Source organism: Sinohyriopsis cumingii, chromosome 18 (genome assembly GCF_028554795.1).
Source record: "Sinohyriopsis cumingii isolate HCF-2022 chromosome 18, ASM2855479v2, whole genome shotgun sequence".
In the NCBI taxonomy this organism is placed as follows: Eukaryota; Metazoa; Mollusca; class Bivalvia; order Unionida; family Unionidae; genus Sinohyriopsis; species Sinohyriopsis cumingii.
The window spans coordinates 48,957,018-48,971,730 of NC_142978.1; the positions used below are offsets into that span (position 1 = coordinate 48,957,018).

At 34.8% G+C, this 14,713-nt stretch overlaps 1 protein-coding gene across 4 annotated transcripts in view; it reads right to left on the reverse strand.

Annotated features, from left to right (window-relative positions):
- Window positions 1-14,713, reverse strand: part of LOC149776590 (uncharacterized) — a 130,782-nt gene that overhangs the window by 71,238 nt on the left and 44,831 nt on the right. For all 4 annotated transcript variants that reach the window (XM_089941062.1, XM_089941064.1, XM_089941061.1 and 1 more), the window contains exon 3: window positions 13,793-13,835. In XM_089941062.1, the coding sequence (XP_089797188.1) occupies window positions 13,793-13,835 (43 nt within the window). The remainder of the gene's footprint in view (window positions 1-13,792; window positions 13,836-14,713) is intronic.

A 14,713-nucleotide genomic window follows, 5' to 3' on the forward strand; every position in this document is an offset into this window, starting at 1 on the left:
GACTGCTAAGTGTTAAGATATTATGCCCAATTAGCATCAGTATTTACAAGTCTGTACTGTCTGTGCCTAGGCTCATGTATAAACTAGTATGACTCAATGAAACAGCATTTGTGCTTTCACCTCACATTAGAATTTTTAAAAGGGCCTAATCTACCGAGAAATAGGCAAAGTGCTGTGCAAGTATTTTGTATTTTTGAACATGATAATTACCACACATACACAAACACACTTTAGAAATCTTTTCATGGAACATGAACATATGACTAGAGTGGCTGAAAAGAATTGGGTTGGTGTTGGACTCTCTAAGATGAAACCACATACAGCGTTAAGATACTGAACAACAAAATATGATGAATGGATGGACAATGGTTTCACTGGACCAGCATATTGTTCTCTGCCACATTTTAGTAATGTTGGACATAACTGATCATGCCACCACCATTAACGCACGAAAATAATAGAAAAAGGCAGAAAATGAGTTGGACCAGTCCATCCCAGCAAGTACCAAATAAGGCAACACAGAATTTAACACAAAAGGACATGTTTCAATTTATTATGTGGGCATACTACCATATGTATTGATGTTTTTGACATTAAATGTATGACAAAATGTTCAAATGACTAAAACTCAACACTAAAATTTGTCTTCTATATCATTAAAAATGTGCAGAGTAAGTGGAAAACTAGTGTGAATTCATTTACACCCTGATTCAAAATGGTGCAAACAAACAATGCCAATGCAGTCAAAATATGAAAGGGATTTACAGCCTGATTCAAAATGGTGCAAACAAACAATGCCTGATACAGTCAACATGTGAATGGGCAGGAAGGCAATTCTCATCCATTCACCATGCATTTTGTTTAGTATTTGGCCAATGCTGCATTTAGAGTACTTATGTACTCACTTAAAAATTGCATCATACGGCAACCAAAGAAAACCCTGATCTGCCAAAGCATGATGTACCTGCAGATCAGTGTCTATGTTGTTTATTCAATTGATTACTCCTAACACACTTCACAGACCCAGATCTGCCAACACATTATGAAGTTTGACTCAACCTAATAGCCAGTACATACGGTATAAAGTCTTCACACCAGTGAATAGATATCAGCTGCCTATCTGTGCTTGACATTTATGACTCTGTCAGGTATTGATTGTGTGGATAATTTTTTTGTGTTTTTGTAATCAAAAACAAAATGACGTTTTCCATCACTCATTTTATACATGGATTTGAGGAAGGGTTCTTTGTTTTGCTTAACTGTTATCCTTAACCTAGTCTTTAAAACTGTGGTCTGGAGTATGAGCTTCAAATTTTTGTTCATCACAAACTCAAATTCAGCACTTAAGGACTGCTGACAACTGCTTCAACCCGGATCTGCTGACAACAGCATCAACCCAGGTGCAAAGGTGCAAAATTTGTTAGATATTTTCGCAGTACATTCTGTTGTGGTCAGCGTGACACAAAACCACTAGGACTGACAGATGGGCGAGGCTTGTCATAAACTGGTAGCTTGCGATCGTTAACCTATCATGTAAATATTGTCAACAAAAGCAGACTGAAGAGAATTATTCTGACTTCAAAGGAGTATTAAAATTTTGGTGGTTTGATAAAGTTAATCCTGATTGGCTAAGCTGAACAAGGGTGTGTGTGTTCACAGACTACATCCAAGGTTTTAAGTAATCTCCCTTGCAAAATCAGTCAGTCCAAGTTTTTCTCCTGAAAGGTAGTCTGAAGGACTCTTGGGTAAATTAACAAGTAATTTCTCTAGTTAAATAAATCGTCAAAGGGATGGGAGTATTGGGAAAGTTGAGGGACACAAAAAGAGAAATTACGCTTCATAGAGAAGGGAGCAAGGAAAACAATAGCTCACTGCATGCACCAGGTAGTGGGAAAAGACAGCAAAGAGCCAAGTTAGGGTTGAGGACCCAAACAGGTTGGGCACAGAGAGGCAGAGAACGATTGAGGTCTCAAACAAGTGGCAAGAGCAAAAGAGAGAGAGAGAGAGAAGGAAAAGAAATAAGAAGGAAGGAAATATGACCTGTCACCAACAGTGACTGGGAAAGGATCAGAAGCAACAAGGTTATGCTGGCATGACAATTTAAGTTTGATCATTCACTCAATTCTATGATAAAATTTGTTTCATCGGAACAGAACAGATAGTTGCATTTGGCATACAATTTTTAATTCTATTTCTAAGATTTTTTTTATATCATCCAAATCTCATGTTCAGTTTCATTTTGTTTATGTAACTGATTAAAATGTTATATTTTATGTATGGGGGCTAATGTTGCAGCTCAGCAGCTTCAACCCAGGTCTCCTGACACCAGAATTAACCCAAATCTGCTAACAACAGCATCAATCCAGATGGGCTAGTACTTAATGCAATGACAAATCTGTCTAAACTCGTTTTCACTGAATGCATCATAAAACATCTACTGCCACATTAGTTATTAACAGCTTCTGAATCATCAAAGAGAGAAGCTAGCTGCAAGGTGTTGTGTAATGAAGCCACCAGGTGCTGCATTCAGTACTGTAGACTTCATGTACTTTAGTATAATATTAAACCAGACATTAAGCAGTCTTGATCCAGCTTGAACAAGATGTTGGGGGAAAACAAGTTATCACCAGCATCATTGCTAGCTCTCTTTCTGAAATCTGCAAACATTCAATACATAAAAAGTAAAAAGCAGCATGTATTTCATTATCTACTTATCATTTCCATTTAGTTCTTCCACTGTGAGACCACTCCTGTGGCCTAAGTGGTTATAACGTCCGCCCCAGATGTGGAAGATTGCAGGTTCAAACCTTGGCCGAGTCATACCAAAGATTTATAAAAATGGTAATAGTAACAGCCTCGCTTGGTGCTCAGCATAAAAAGGTTAGAACTGATCAGCCTGGTTTCAGGATAATAGACTACCTTCTGTGGCATGATGCTCGAGAAATGGACATCACTGTGAACAACTACAATGCAAACATTGTAACAATATGACTGGAAAAATTGTTAAAGTTATGTTAAAAGCTCCAAATCACACACACACTTCCACTGTGTTTCAGTAAATGGTCCCAAGTCCAAAACCACACCCAATACAAATACCAAATTGACACAACTTACCCATAATTACTTTTTACACCCATTCACATGATTATAGTAGAGCACAATTATTCATCTATTCAAGTTGTCAAGGGAATTTATTCAATTTATCTGTCTTTTATTTTACCATAGTAATATGTTTAAGTCTGTGACATATACACAAATTATTTTTTTGGCAAAATAAATGAAATATACAATTCACAATTTGCAATCAGTGCTAAGAAAATGTGTGTGTGTGTGTGATTTGGATTTTTAACGTAGCTTTAATAATTTTTCAGTCATATTGCTACAATGTCTGCAGTGTGACAGCTTATACTGATGTCTAATACCAGGGCATCATGCCACAGACATTTAGCATGATGTCCTACCCAGTCACATTATCCTGAAACCAGGCCGACCAGTCCTAACACTAACCTCTAAATGCTGAGCACCAAGCAAGGCAGCTGTTAGTACCATTTTTGTAAGTCTTTGGTATGACTTGGCCAGGGATTGAACCCACGACCTTCCACATCCAAGGCGGATGCTCTAACGACTAGGCCACCGGAGCAGTGTGATAAGAGAAGAAATGTTGCTGGTACTTTGTAACATTAAATACAGCATTCATTGCATAATCATTTTTATCCTAGTTATAAATTATCATTATCATTATTAAATACCTGATCTAATAATTTAGTTTTTTTCCTTTATCTACAATTTTGGTTGCAAGTCGTTCAGTGTTGGCTTGTTTACTCTGCATATGATTTTTACTTTTGGTAATTAGAACATAAAGAGAGCAAAAAACTTTCATGCTAATTATCTAAATTGTTTTCACGCATTATTAGTGGTCCTCTTTAGTATAATGAGTCTCAAACGAATACAAGTGACCAGCATAATTATACCAATGGCATTGCAGTGAACCCATCTTTAAAGCAAGTATAAATTGTAGTTTAAAAAACATGCTATAAATTTGTTATTGCCTACTGGGAATGTGGTGGTGCTTAAGGAAACTCAGCAGATGTCTATAACAACATAAAATAGTTGCAGATCATTACAAAATTAAAAGGTCAGGGAAAAATAATTAGAAACAAAAATATAAAATTCAGCAAGTCACTAAAGTATATCAACAGTATATAATTGTGATTTCAATCCATTAGCCATTCAAAATATATATATCATTTGAAAACACTTAACTTCTGTTGTACAATCATTGGTTTTCAAAATATCTTCTTAATATCTTATTCCCCATCCACATTTTGTTAACAATGACTTCTCATTGCAGTCTTCCCCAGTCTGATTAAAATCACATCTACACAGTTATACTTGAAGATCTGGCAGGGAGCGCTTATGGGTCATTTTCTGGCAACCTATGTTATTACCATAATCGTTAATTTCATCGACCAAATCCGATTAAGTATTATATCTTTGTGTTTGGAGACTGAGCAGTGTGGATGAAGAGCATGAAAGTATAATGAACGATTTGATTCACTTTCAGATTTTTTAAAGCTGCATTTCCGTTGGTTAATTCAAAGGTCACCAGAACATGACCCCTAAGTGGTCATCATCAGATCTTCATGTAGGACAGCGGAGATCTTACTTTAATCAGATTGCAGTCATCTTCTCAGTACCCTTAATCTTATGCTCCTGGACCACCCATGGCTGCCTGTGCAGAGATTTCATCATTTCTCATGAACACCAATCACTGCAAACACGAGTAACATTTTCTTGCCATTGTGACTCAACATGACCATGCACCACACTATTAGAATAGGTCAAAGTTTCTCTTTCCAATATAGTCACTTACTCATCAATACATGTAAATATGGGTAATTTCACATATTTGTAAAGGAATGTTATATTGTGTTGTTCACTATGCAATTTTGTTTATTTGTACTCATGAAAAACAAGGAAATCTCCACATAAAGAACAATGGGTGATAAAGGAGTGTGATGGATTGTTGCCCATGGCTTGAAACAATGACCAGCTACTATCTGATTTTCTTGTAACAGTCAAAAGTTGTCTTCAGATTTGTCCTTGTATCAGTCAAAAAATCAGTTCTATTTATACAAGATGCTGGTGTATGTGGTAAGCAAACTCAAGGCAGATTACATGTAAATTCATTTTTGCAAATGGATTCCAGGTCTTGGTTTGGTTCAGGAGTCTTATGGCACAGCCATGTAAGTATGTTATTTAGTGCAAAGGTTACTGGAATAAAGTGCATTGCCCAAGGTCAAAGTGGTAGCAGAGCTGCACTGATCTGATGGGTGGGATTATAATTAAAAAAAAACACACACACACACACACACACACAGAGAAAACTCAGAAATGAACAAAATCTCACTGAAGTTATCCATGAATAATCCCATATATGTATGATTTTGAACATATATGAATCCATTTTATAAATCACAATTGTACCCTGTTAGCTTGGATTCTCTTGTTTCCAGCAGATTGGTACAAGTTATTCCTGTGTTCATGTCAATTTGTTTGAAAAGAAATGTCAATCAAATTAGACAAATCTGGTGCACAGTGTACTGAAATAACATAAGAGCAACTGCACAGATTACTAAAAGGTTACAGAATACCAGAAAAGAATGTCACAGGCACAATGGTTCCAATACTTTGATATATACCAGATCTATAGAGAAAAAAAGATGTACTCAGCGGTGTTAGTATTAAAGTTGTTGGCATTATTATTATTATTTTAGAAAACCTGTCTTGAGAAATAACCACTTCTGCCAACAAAAACTGTCTGAAGAGACAGGTGCTCTCTTAAAAGAGGTCAGACTATTATGTTACAAAACTCATCCATGAATTAACTTGAGTCCCTTAAAGAGACTGATGTTCTAATAGCCAAAAAGAATTTACAGGAATTCAAGATAAGGCTATTTCTTCCTTTTTAACGGCCAAGTGTTGAAATGATCTCTATTATTCTTCAGCAATAACAAGACTTTCAAATTAGCTGCTGTGGTGGACATATTGATGTCAAATTGGCACCATTTTTACAAATATGACAAAGCAGACTTTATTAAAAGTCTTTCTGTCAAAACCCCACATATAATGATCATCCGATCTAGGGCAGTAGTGACATAAGAGATTTTCATGACAGCCAAATTGGATGTATTACTGACAAAATTTTGATATCAGTATCAGAAGAAGTCTACATATGTGGATGTATCCATCCATTTTTGGCAGAGAGATAACATATCTTCAAGATAGCCACCATGTTGCCCTAGTCTTTTGCATTCAGGACCAAGCAGACACGATAAAAACTCTTGTAATATAATCCTAATGATAAAATGACTTTCCATAAGAGACGAGTAGCTAAAACAAGATTCTGAAGATATATAGTGCACACCAGATCAGCTCCATTTTAATTTAAGACCAACAAAACATTATGAGAAGTCTTTTGGTGAAAATGCAATGATGATTATCTGAAGCCTTTTGGTAAAAATCCAATGATGATTATCTGAAGCCTTTTAGTAAAAACTCAATGATGATATGACATTCAGTAAGGAGAATTAGTCATTTCCAAGCTGGCCACAGTGCCACCCATATTACTCCGCAGATCAGCAACGTTTTTATTTAGAACCAAGTAGACATCCTAAGAAAACTTTCTGCAAAATGCCATGTCAGTATGACTTCCCTTCAGGAGGAGTAGCAATAACAAATTTTCAAGATGGCTGCTGTGGTGGCCATATTAGATGTCAGATCTGCACTATTTTCATTTAGGGCCAACTAAACGCAAAAAGAAGAAGTCTTTCAGTGAAAACCTCATCTTGATATGACTTTCCATTCAAAACTAGTAGTGATAACAAGAATTTTAAGATGGCTGCCATGGAGGCCATATTGGATTATATTTTCATATAGAACAACCGACTTCATAAAAAATATTTTAGATAAAACTTCATGTTCATATGACCATCATTTCAGAAGGTGTAGCAAAAACAAGATTTTCAATATGGCCTTCAAAGTGGCCATGATGGATGTCAGAGCAGAACCATTTTCATTTAGGCCCAACTAGACGTCAAAAGAAGTAATTTAGTGAAAATACATCAATATAACCATTCATTCAGGATGTGTAGCAATAACAAGACTTTAAAAATGGTAGTTGTGGTGGCCATATTGGATGTGAGAGCAACACCATTTTCATCTAGGACCAAGTAGATCCTGGGATGAATGTGTGTAAAATTTCAACGCAATCTTCCAAGTAGTTTACTAGAAGGAGTGGTAACACTCTTGTCTTAACAATGGAAAGATGTTGGATGACAGTTGACAGACAACAGGCCATCCCATAAGCTCTTCTGGTCTATGACCAATAGAGCTAAAATCTGGTCTAAAATGACAGACGGTCTTCTTTCAAATCTCTCAAGTCATGTTTCAATGTATCATTACAAGCTACATGTATATATATATATATGTTCATGCATAATACATATTAGATCAGAGTGCAACAAAGAAAGCCTAAAGGGTATATTACTTCTATTTAACTGACAAATTATGTTTCTGTTCAATATATACTGTACTGGTAGTATGCAACAACAAAATTACTAACAGTTAACCTAACTTAACTTCTTATGTTTCTGTTTAATTTACAATTTACAAAATTGTATGAAATGAAAGCTAAATTAATACACAAGAAATGCAACATAAGCAACAAAGCATTAATGTACAGTCAGATCCCTTGTAAATGACAGATGAATTATCCACTGAGAAACATGCTAGTTTCATGAAATGTGCACGGATATTCTTGCAAAATACCCAAGAAAAACAAACATACATGCTGTGCAATGAATGAAATTTGGGGTTTTTTTTTGTAAACAATTTAACTGTTAAAAACTGACTTTTAAAATTCAACAGTAGAGGATCTAATAAAAATCCATCTAATACAATTTCTGGGTCAATATTTCATAAACGACATGTTAATCAATGTTAGAATATGAACTAGTCAGTTTCAACCAATCCAAATATCAATCAAGTAACAATAGGTCTAATGTACATGTCCTTTTCATGCAATTTCATCAGTCAGGATTTGAAATTGGCAGCCAAGAAACATTTGCTAACATTATTTAATTGCTTATTTACTTTACACCTCCTCTTTAAATTCCCTATCCCCACTAACACCTCTTCAAACACCATTGTGCATGTTTACATACCAATCTCAGTCAAATCCTAAGTGTGAAGTTTTTATCTCTCGTGGTGTAGGAGTTGCACATTTTTACTGTCATGCCTGTGTATGAAGATCACTCATGGGTAGGGGTGAAACAATTCACTGATATATCAATATGCTATACTGATACACTCAACGATTCAAGAGGTGAAAAACAACACTGTCCCTATAAGGTAACTTTAATCTTCAGAGGTCATGAATAATTTTTAGCTGTCTCCCGTTTTCTTCTTCAAATTCATAATTTATCAGAGATTGCTGTAATGGGCACAAGCACTCATTTCTATCAGAAAAATAAAAACTATGGACAATACCCTCTCCCCTTCTAAAAGTTAACCCATGATGACTAACTCTTGCTGTTAAAATCTACTCCTCTCCTAGCTAATGTTTTTATCCCTTCAGCATATTCAGCCACTGATAATATATATCAAGATAAAAGAGACATTCCAAAATTGTTCCACAGGTACAACTTCTATACTTTACTGATCATATATTAGCCACTTTTGTGCAAAGTTTCTCTATTGCTTGGTATCTTGTCTACTTGGATTGAATATGAAGTGTACACTTTCTGAGTGTCACACACTGAAATAATACTACATTCAAATTTAATTGTTAGTTATTATTTGTTCCAGTCCAGGGAAAACAATGACTACCAATCAGAAATGAATGTAGCCTATTTATTGCATAATATACCAGAAGTATAGGCATCCAAACAGGATCCAAGTAGACACCAAGCAACAGCAACGCTTCACATGAAAGTGACTATTAAATTATTAGTCAAGTACTGTACCTAAATTGTACATCACCAGGGAATCAAATTGGAACGTCACCTTTATGTCAATATAGGTTATCATTTACTGAACATGCAGACTGGATAATAAAAAATTAGCATGGAACTGGTGAGGGTCAGATTTCAAACCACACGAGTTAGTAGCCTTTTGCAACTCTGCAAAAGGGAAGTTGATGTTTTTCATTTTTTAGTGACAGAAATGTATGCATGTGGTCATGGCAGTTGTTTTTTATCCACAGGAAGTACAGTGTGAGGGATTCAATTTTTATTTATCTCTGCTCCACACCCAGATCTGTCCAAAACAAGATTTTCTTTGCACATAGAAATTGCGCTGTTTCTTTAGTATTTGACATGATATCTGAATGTATTCCAGATTTCAGTGATGATGAAACACCTGATGGTTTTAAAGTATACAGGCAATACAAAACAAAGAGTATAGTGACCAAAAATGAGTCCTGCATCAGACTGAAGATAGTAGCCTAAAATGGCTGAATAGATCGAATTAGAATAATGACGACTAGCAGAGTCTGTTTTGTAAGCATTTTTGCTATGGCATTCAAGGTCTGTCTGCAATCTGCACCCATGAAATTTGCCGAATGTGTCAAAACATATGAAACCTGCCTACGAATGGCAATCCCTCTAAAGATAACAAGACCTTGATGTTGATATATGTATCAATATTGTATCATATCATGTGTTGTGTATTGTAATATGTATCTATATGCAGCACAGGTGGGGGAAAATCAAGGTGCCCGGTTTAAGCAGGTATTCTTTTATTATGTACATCCACAAATGAATTGACAGGTGTATAAAAGGGACCAATGGAAATCAGCATTAATACACAGGCAGTCCTTAAATGGTGGTTCCTACAGAAGCTTTAACTATACATGCATGCACAACAAAATTTTGGTAGTTTCCTTTAAAAAAACATGTTGAAATCATTTTATTACCTACTTAGCAACCATCTTTTCTTCTACTGATTTTAAAAGCACAAACTTTTTCTCATGTGAAAGTTAATATAAAATTTGTGGCATTCATTTATATATAAATATGCATGGTATTGATAGTAAAGAGATCTGACTGTATATAAATAGCAATAATATAAATCGTGTGACTTGCAATATTAATTGTATTGCAAGTCACTTCACTAAATTGATGCATGCTGTGTTTTACCTTGATGAGCCTCTGTTGGATGAAAGCAACAAGCAAAAAAAAACAAAATTTAGTGAACAAAAAACACAGTTAAAAAGTATCTTGTGCATTAAAATAAAGGCAGACCCTTTAAGAGAAAGGATGTGCAAACTGCATGCAACATAGATCATTCATACAGATTGTATGCTGTTCTACTTTTTCTTCTATGGTTGTAGCCCAAGTTTTTTAAAGATGTACTACAACCAAGGCAGTATACATAGGAAACATCATCATCATCATCATTCAAGGAAACAGAAAGTAAGAATGGAATAGTCAAAAGCAATAATGCTTTGGTGATTGGTCCCTGTGAACCACACGATTTTTATGTTATTGAAGACAAAAGAAAAAGAAAGGAAAACAAAACGAAATACCACTGTCTATACAAATACATGCAAGAAGTGTGACTCTGACTTCAGTCCTCTTCCCTATTCCAGAGTCTCCCAACCCATGAGTTTAGTTATCAAGAATCCCAGCATCTATTTCTTTAAAATGTGTAACATTTTTATTGAAAGAAAAACTTCTATACATTTTTACTGTACCTTCCGTAAAGTCTATACATACCTGTACACCAGTTGTTCTTAACCCATGGATTGTGACCCCAAACTGGATTACCATGCTGTTTAGGGTGGGCTGACATGTTCAACCTTAATAATTTTAAACTTTCTACAAAAGTTGTCTTTTAGCATTTGATAGGTGGCGAGGTTAACACCACAAACCAAATCTGGGTCACCACCCAAAAAGATTAAGAACTGCTGCTGCACAGAGTAACAATGAGGTCCGAATGAGATTAAATGGTGTATCCAGAACCTTAAATTCCTGTGAAATTGTTAGCCAAAACCGTAAAAGAGTAAACTACCTCTACCATGGACATAGAAGATTTATGGGTACTGTACAAGATTGTTAAGATATGCTGAATCGATATGACAATGATTCATACAGCCATTTAGTTTTTTTCAAGGACTTTTCAAGGAGTTTGTACTGGCTTCCAAAAGCATGCAAGAATGAATTTTTCTCCCAAAAATTTGAACGTCCTCCTAAGGACCTAAAAATATGTTGATGATCAGCTGGCTGACTGTCCATGTCTTTTATTTCCAACTCTAGCACTTCCCCCCCCCATAAAAAAAGAAAGAAGAAAACTCCAGAAATTGATTTGTGCATCTAATTAATCTGGTTTAGTCCAGTATTTTAAGTGCTTAGTACATTATATATACTAATCATTATAATATAAAAAATGTTTAAATAAATATATTTTTTTAATACAAAATCCTGAAAAATTTATTTGTGCATCTAACTGAGCCAGTTTAGCCCAGTATTTGAAGCACTTAGTATGTAATAGGGACCTTATCTTGCTTTGTTTATCACTATATTCATCACTACGTTCATAGACACAAAAATAAAAAATAAAAAACATGAGTTACTTCAAGGGACTGATTCTCTATTGGCTGAAAAAATATCCAGAAGTCAAGACATGACCATTTCTTCCTTTTAACTACTCAGCATTCCAACCATCTCTGATATTGTTCATCAATAACAAGATATTCAAATTAGCTGCTCTGGTCGGGGACATACTGTAAGTCAGATTAGCACCATTTTCATCTAGGACCAAGTGGACATCATTAAAAGTCTGTTGGTCAAGTATAACCATTTATTCAGTTAGAGTAGTAAATGGAACAGTTTCAGGACAAATGTTATGGCAGCCATACTCGATGTACATTTTGGCACCATCTTTATTTAAGACTAACAACATAAGGTGTCTATTAGTGAAAACCAAAATGTTAATATACCCATTCCTTTAAGAGGAACAGAAAGAACAAAAATTTCAAGTGGCCACTATTGTGTACATACTGAGAACCAATCTGAATCATTTTCATTTCAGACCAACTAGATACCATAAGAACTCTTCTGATGGAATCCCACCTCCAATATTCTGTAGCAATAACAGGATTTTCAAATTAGCTTATGTGGTGGATATACTGGACTTAAGATTGGATACCATTTTCATTTAGGACCAACAAAACAGCATAAGAAATCTTCTGGTGGAAATCTCATGTTGATATGACTTTCCATTTTGAAGAAGTAATGATAAGAAGATTTTAAAAATGGGCACCACAGTGGTCATATTGACTATCAGATTAGCACAATTTCAATTTAGTATCATCTAGACATCAAATGGAGTCTTTTGGTTAACATATAATGTCAATATGACAAGCCATCTAGAGAAGTAGTAATAACAAGATTTTCAAGATGGCCACTGTGGCAGACATATTAGAAGACAGATCGGCACCATCTTCATTTACAACCAAATAAACATCATATGAAGTTTTATGGTGAAAACCCCAAGGCAATATTACCTTTTGTTCATGAGAAGTAGCAATAACAAGATTTTCAAAATGGTCACTGTGATGAACCAGATTGGACATCAGATCAGCACCACCCTAGATCAATTAGATATCGTAAGTATTTAAGTGAAAACCTCATGCTGATAGGACCATCCACTCCTCTGGATTTTCATGATGGCCACTGTAGTAATCATACTGGACATCAAACTGGCACCATTTTCATTTTGAACATACTGGATATCATAAGAAGTCTTTTCGTGAAAACCACATGAAAACCATTCATTTATACGAGAAGCTGTATCAAGATTTTCAAGATGGCTACAGTGGTGGCCATATTATAAGTCCAAGCAGCACTTTTTTCACAAGTGACAAATTTTACTCAATTTGACATTTTGTATTCTGTCATACAGTGAAAGGGGTTTGTGAAAATTTCAAAATAGTTTTTCAACAGTTTAAGTTAATTTTCAAGATAAAGCCAACTATTTCAAAACTTTCAAGGCACCCACAAGAATGTACAAACAATAGATATGTGTAGTTTGTTTTTAAATATTCTTGCAATTTTGAAACAAAAATAGCTGTGAGATCACAGCTGAATAGCATGGAAGAGTGAAGTCTTGTTTGTACTCCATGTTTACATTATGGTATGGATACTGGTACATCCATTTCATTTTTTTAAGTGGAAAAGTCCTGTGAAATTAACTGACAAGTTGGTAAAAGTGTCTGTTCAGCATGATGATCCTTTAGAATTTTATTTCTAGCATGACCAGTAACTCAGTTATTATAATGATAAAAAAAAGTTAACTCCATTTTAAAGGTGTTAATGTACCTGTATTCAATTACACAAAAATGCAACATATTAAATTACAAATCTCCAAAAGTATATACAAAATGAAAACAATGGAGTACTCAAACCTACCTAAAAACAAGGGCATACAAATTATTTTAACATCAACTAAAAAGGTCAATGACCATCCTAATGCAAATACATATCAAAATGAAATGTCAAATAGGAAATATAAATATACCTGGATCATAGGATATAGTATATGGGTTTTCTGCTCATGTATACATAACTATGTGGGCCGAGAGATCATAAACACACATCCTAAATACCAAGGAAGCTATCACATACATGTATCATGGTGAATACTGGACTTTTAATGACAAAGCAAGCACAACAAACACTTTTAGAATAAGGAAAGCATAACAGATATTCTTTCTGATTTCAATACTTACTTTTGACTTGTTTCTTTATTTGTTTGGTAGGATCTAACCAGTGCTGAAACAGAAAAAATTTACAACATGATCACATGAATAATTTAATTTGATAACATAATAATGTATGTCACAGAGTAGAGGACATACTCTTTTATAAGTGGAGTCCAACTGCAAACAGCACTGACCAAGATCAGCCATCACATAATGCACCAGCAGATCTGGAATTCTGCAGTTTGCTAGGAGCAATCTGTAGAACAAACAACATTGACCCTGAGCATTATGTGATGGCAGATCAGGATCCATGTGGTTTTCAGTTAGTCTTCACTTAAAAGCAAGTATACACACAGACCTAACACTGGGCAGTGTGTGTATCCAGGGTTAAGCTAAGGTTTGACAGAGTATATATATATAATGCTCAAAGATTGAAACCTGAATAAATCTCTTTGCTGCACATTTAATAAACCATGTATTGAATTGAATGGATAGAATGACAAGTCTCTTGAAACGAATAACAGTCTCTTGAAAAAAATGACAAGTCTCTTGAAAAGAATGACAAGTCTCTTGAAAAGAATGACAAGTCTCTTGAAAACAAAAACTGTTCATAAGACTGATGAAAAAGATGCAGGTAATAAAAGCAAAATATATGAGGTAAATAAATAATACAAGTGTTTGAAGATAACAATAAACAAACTTTGCAAAACTACAAATTTAAAAAGGATTTTTTGTTCACACAGTTAAACTGTTACTTTGTTTCTTCCCCTTATGGTTTTTTGTGTTGATAGTTTATCTGGAACCTATATTAAGTGTTGATTCCATTTGGAATACCTTGTTACTCTCCAGATAACATTACACATGACTTACTATTCCAAAAAATTTTGAACACTTTGTTTATCAGAAAAAAAAACAGATAAGGTCATTAGTAATCTATTTATTTTAAGT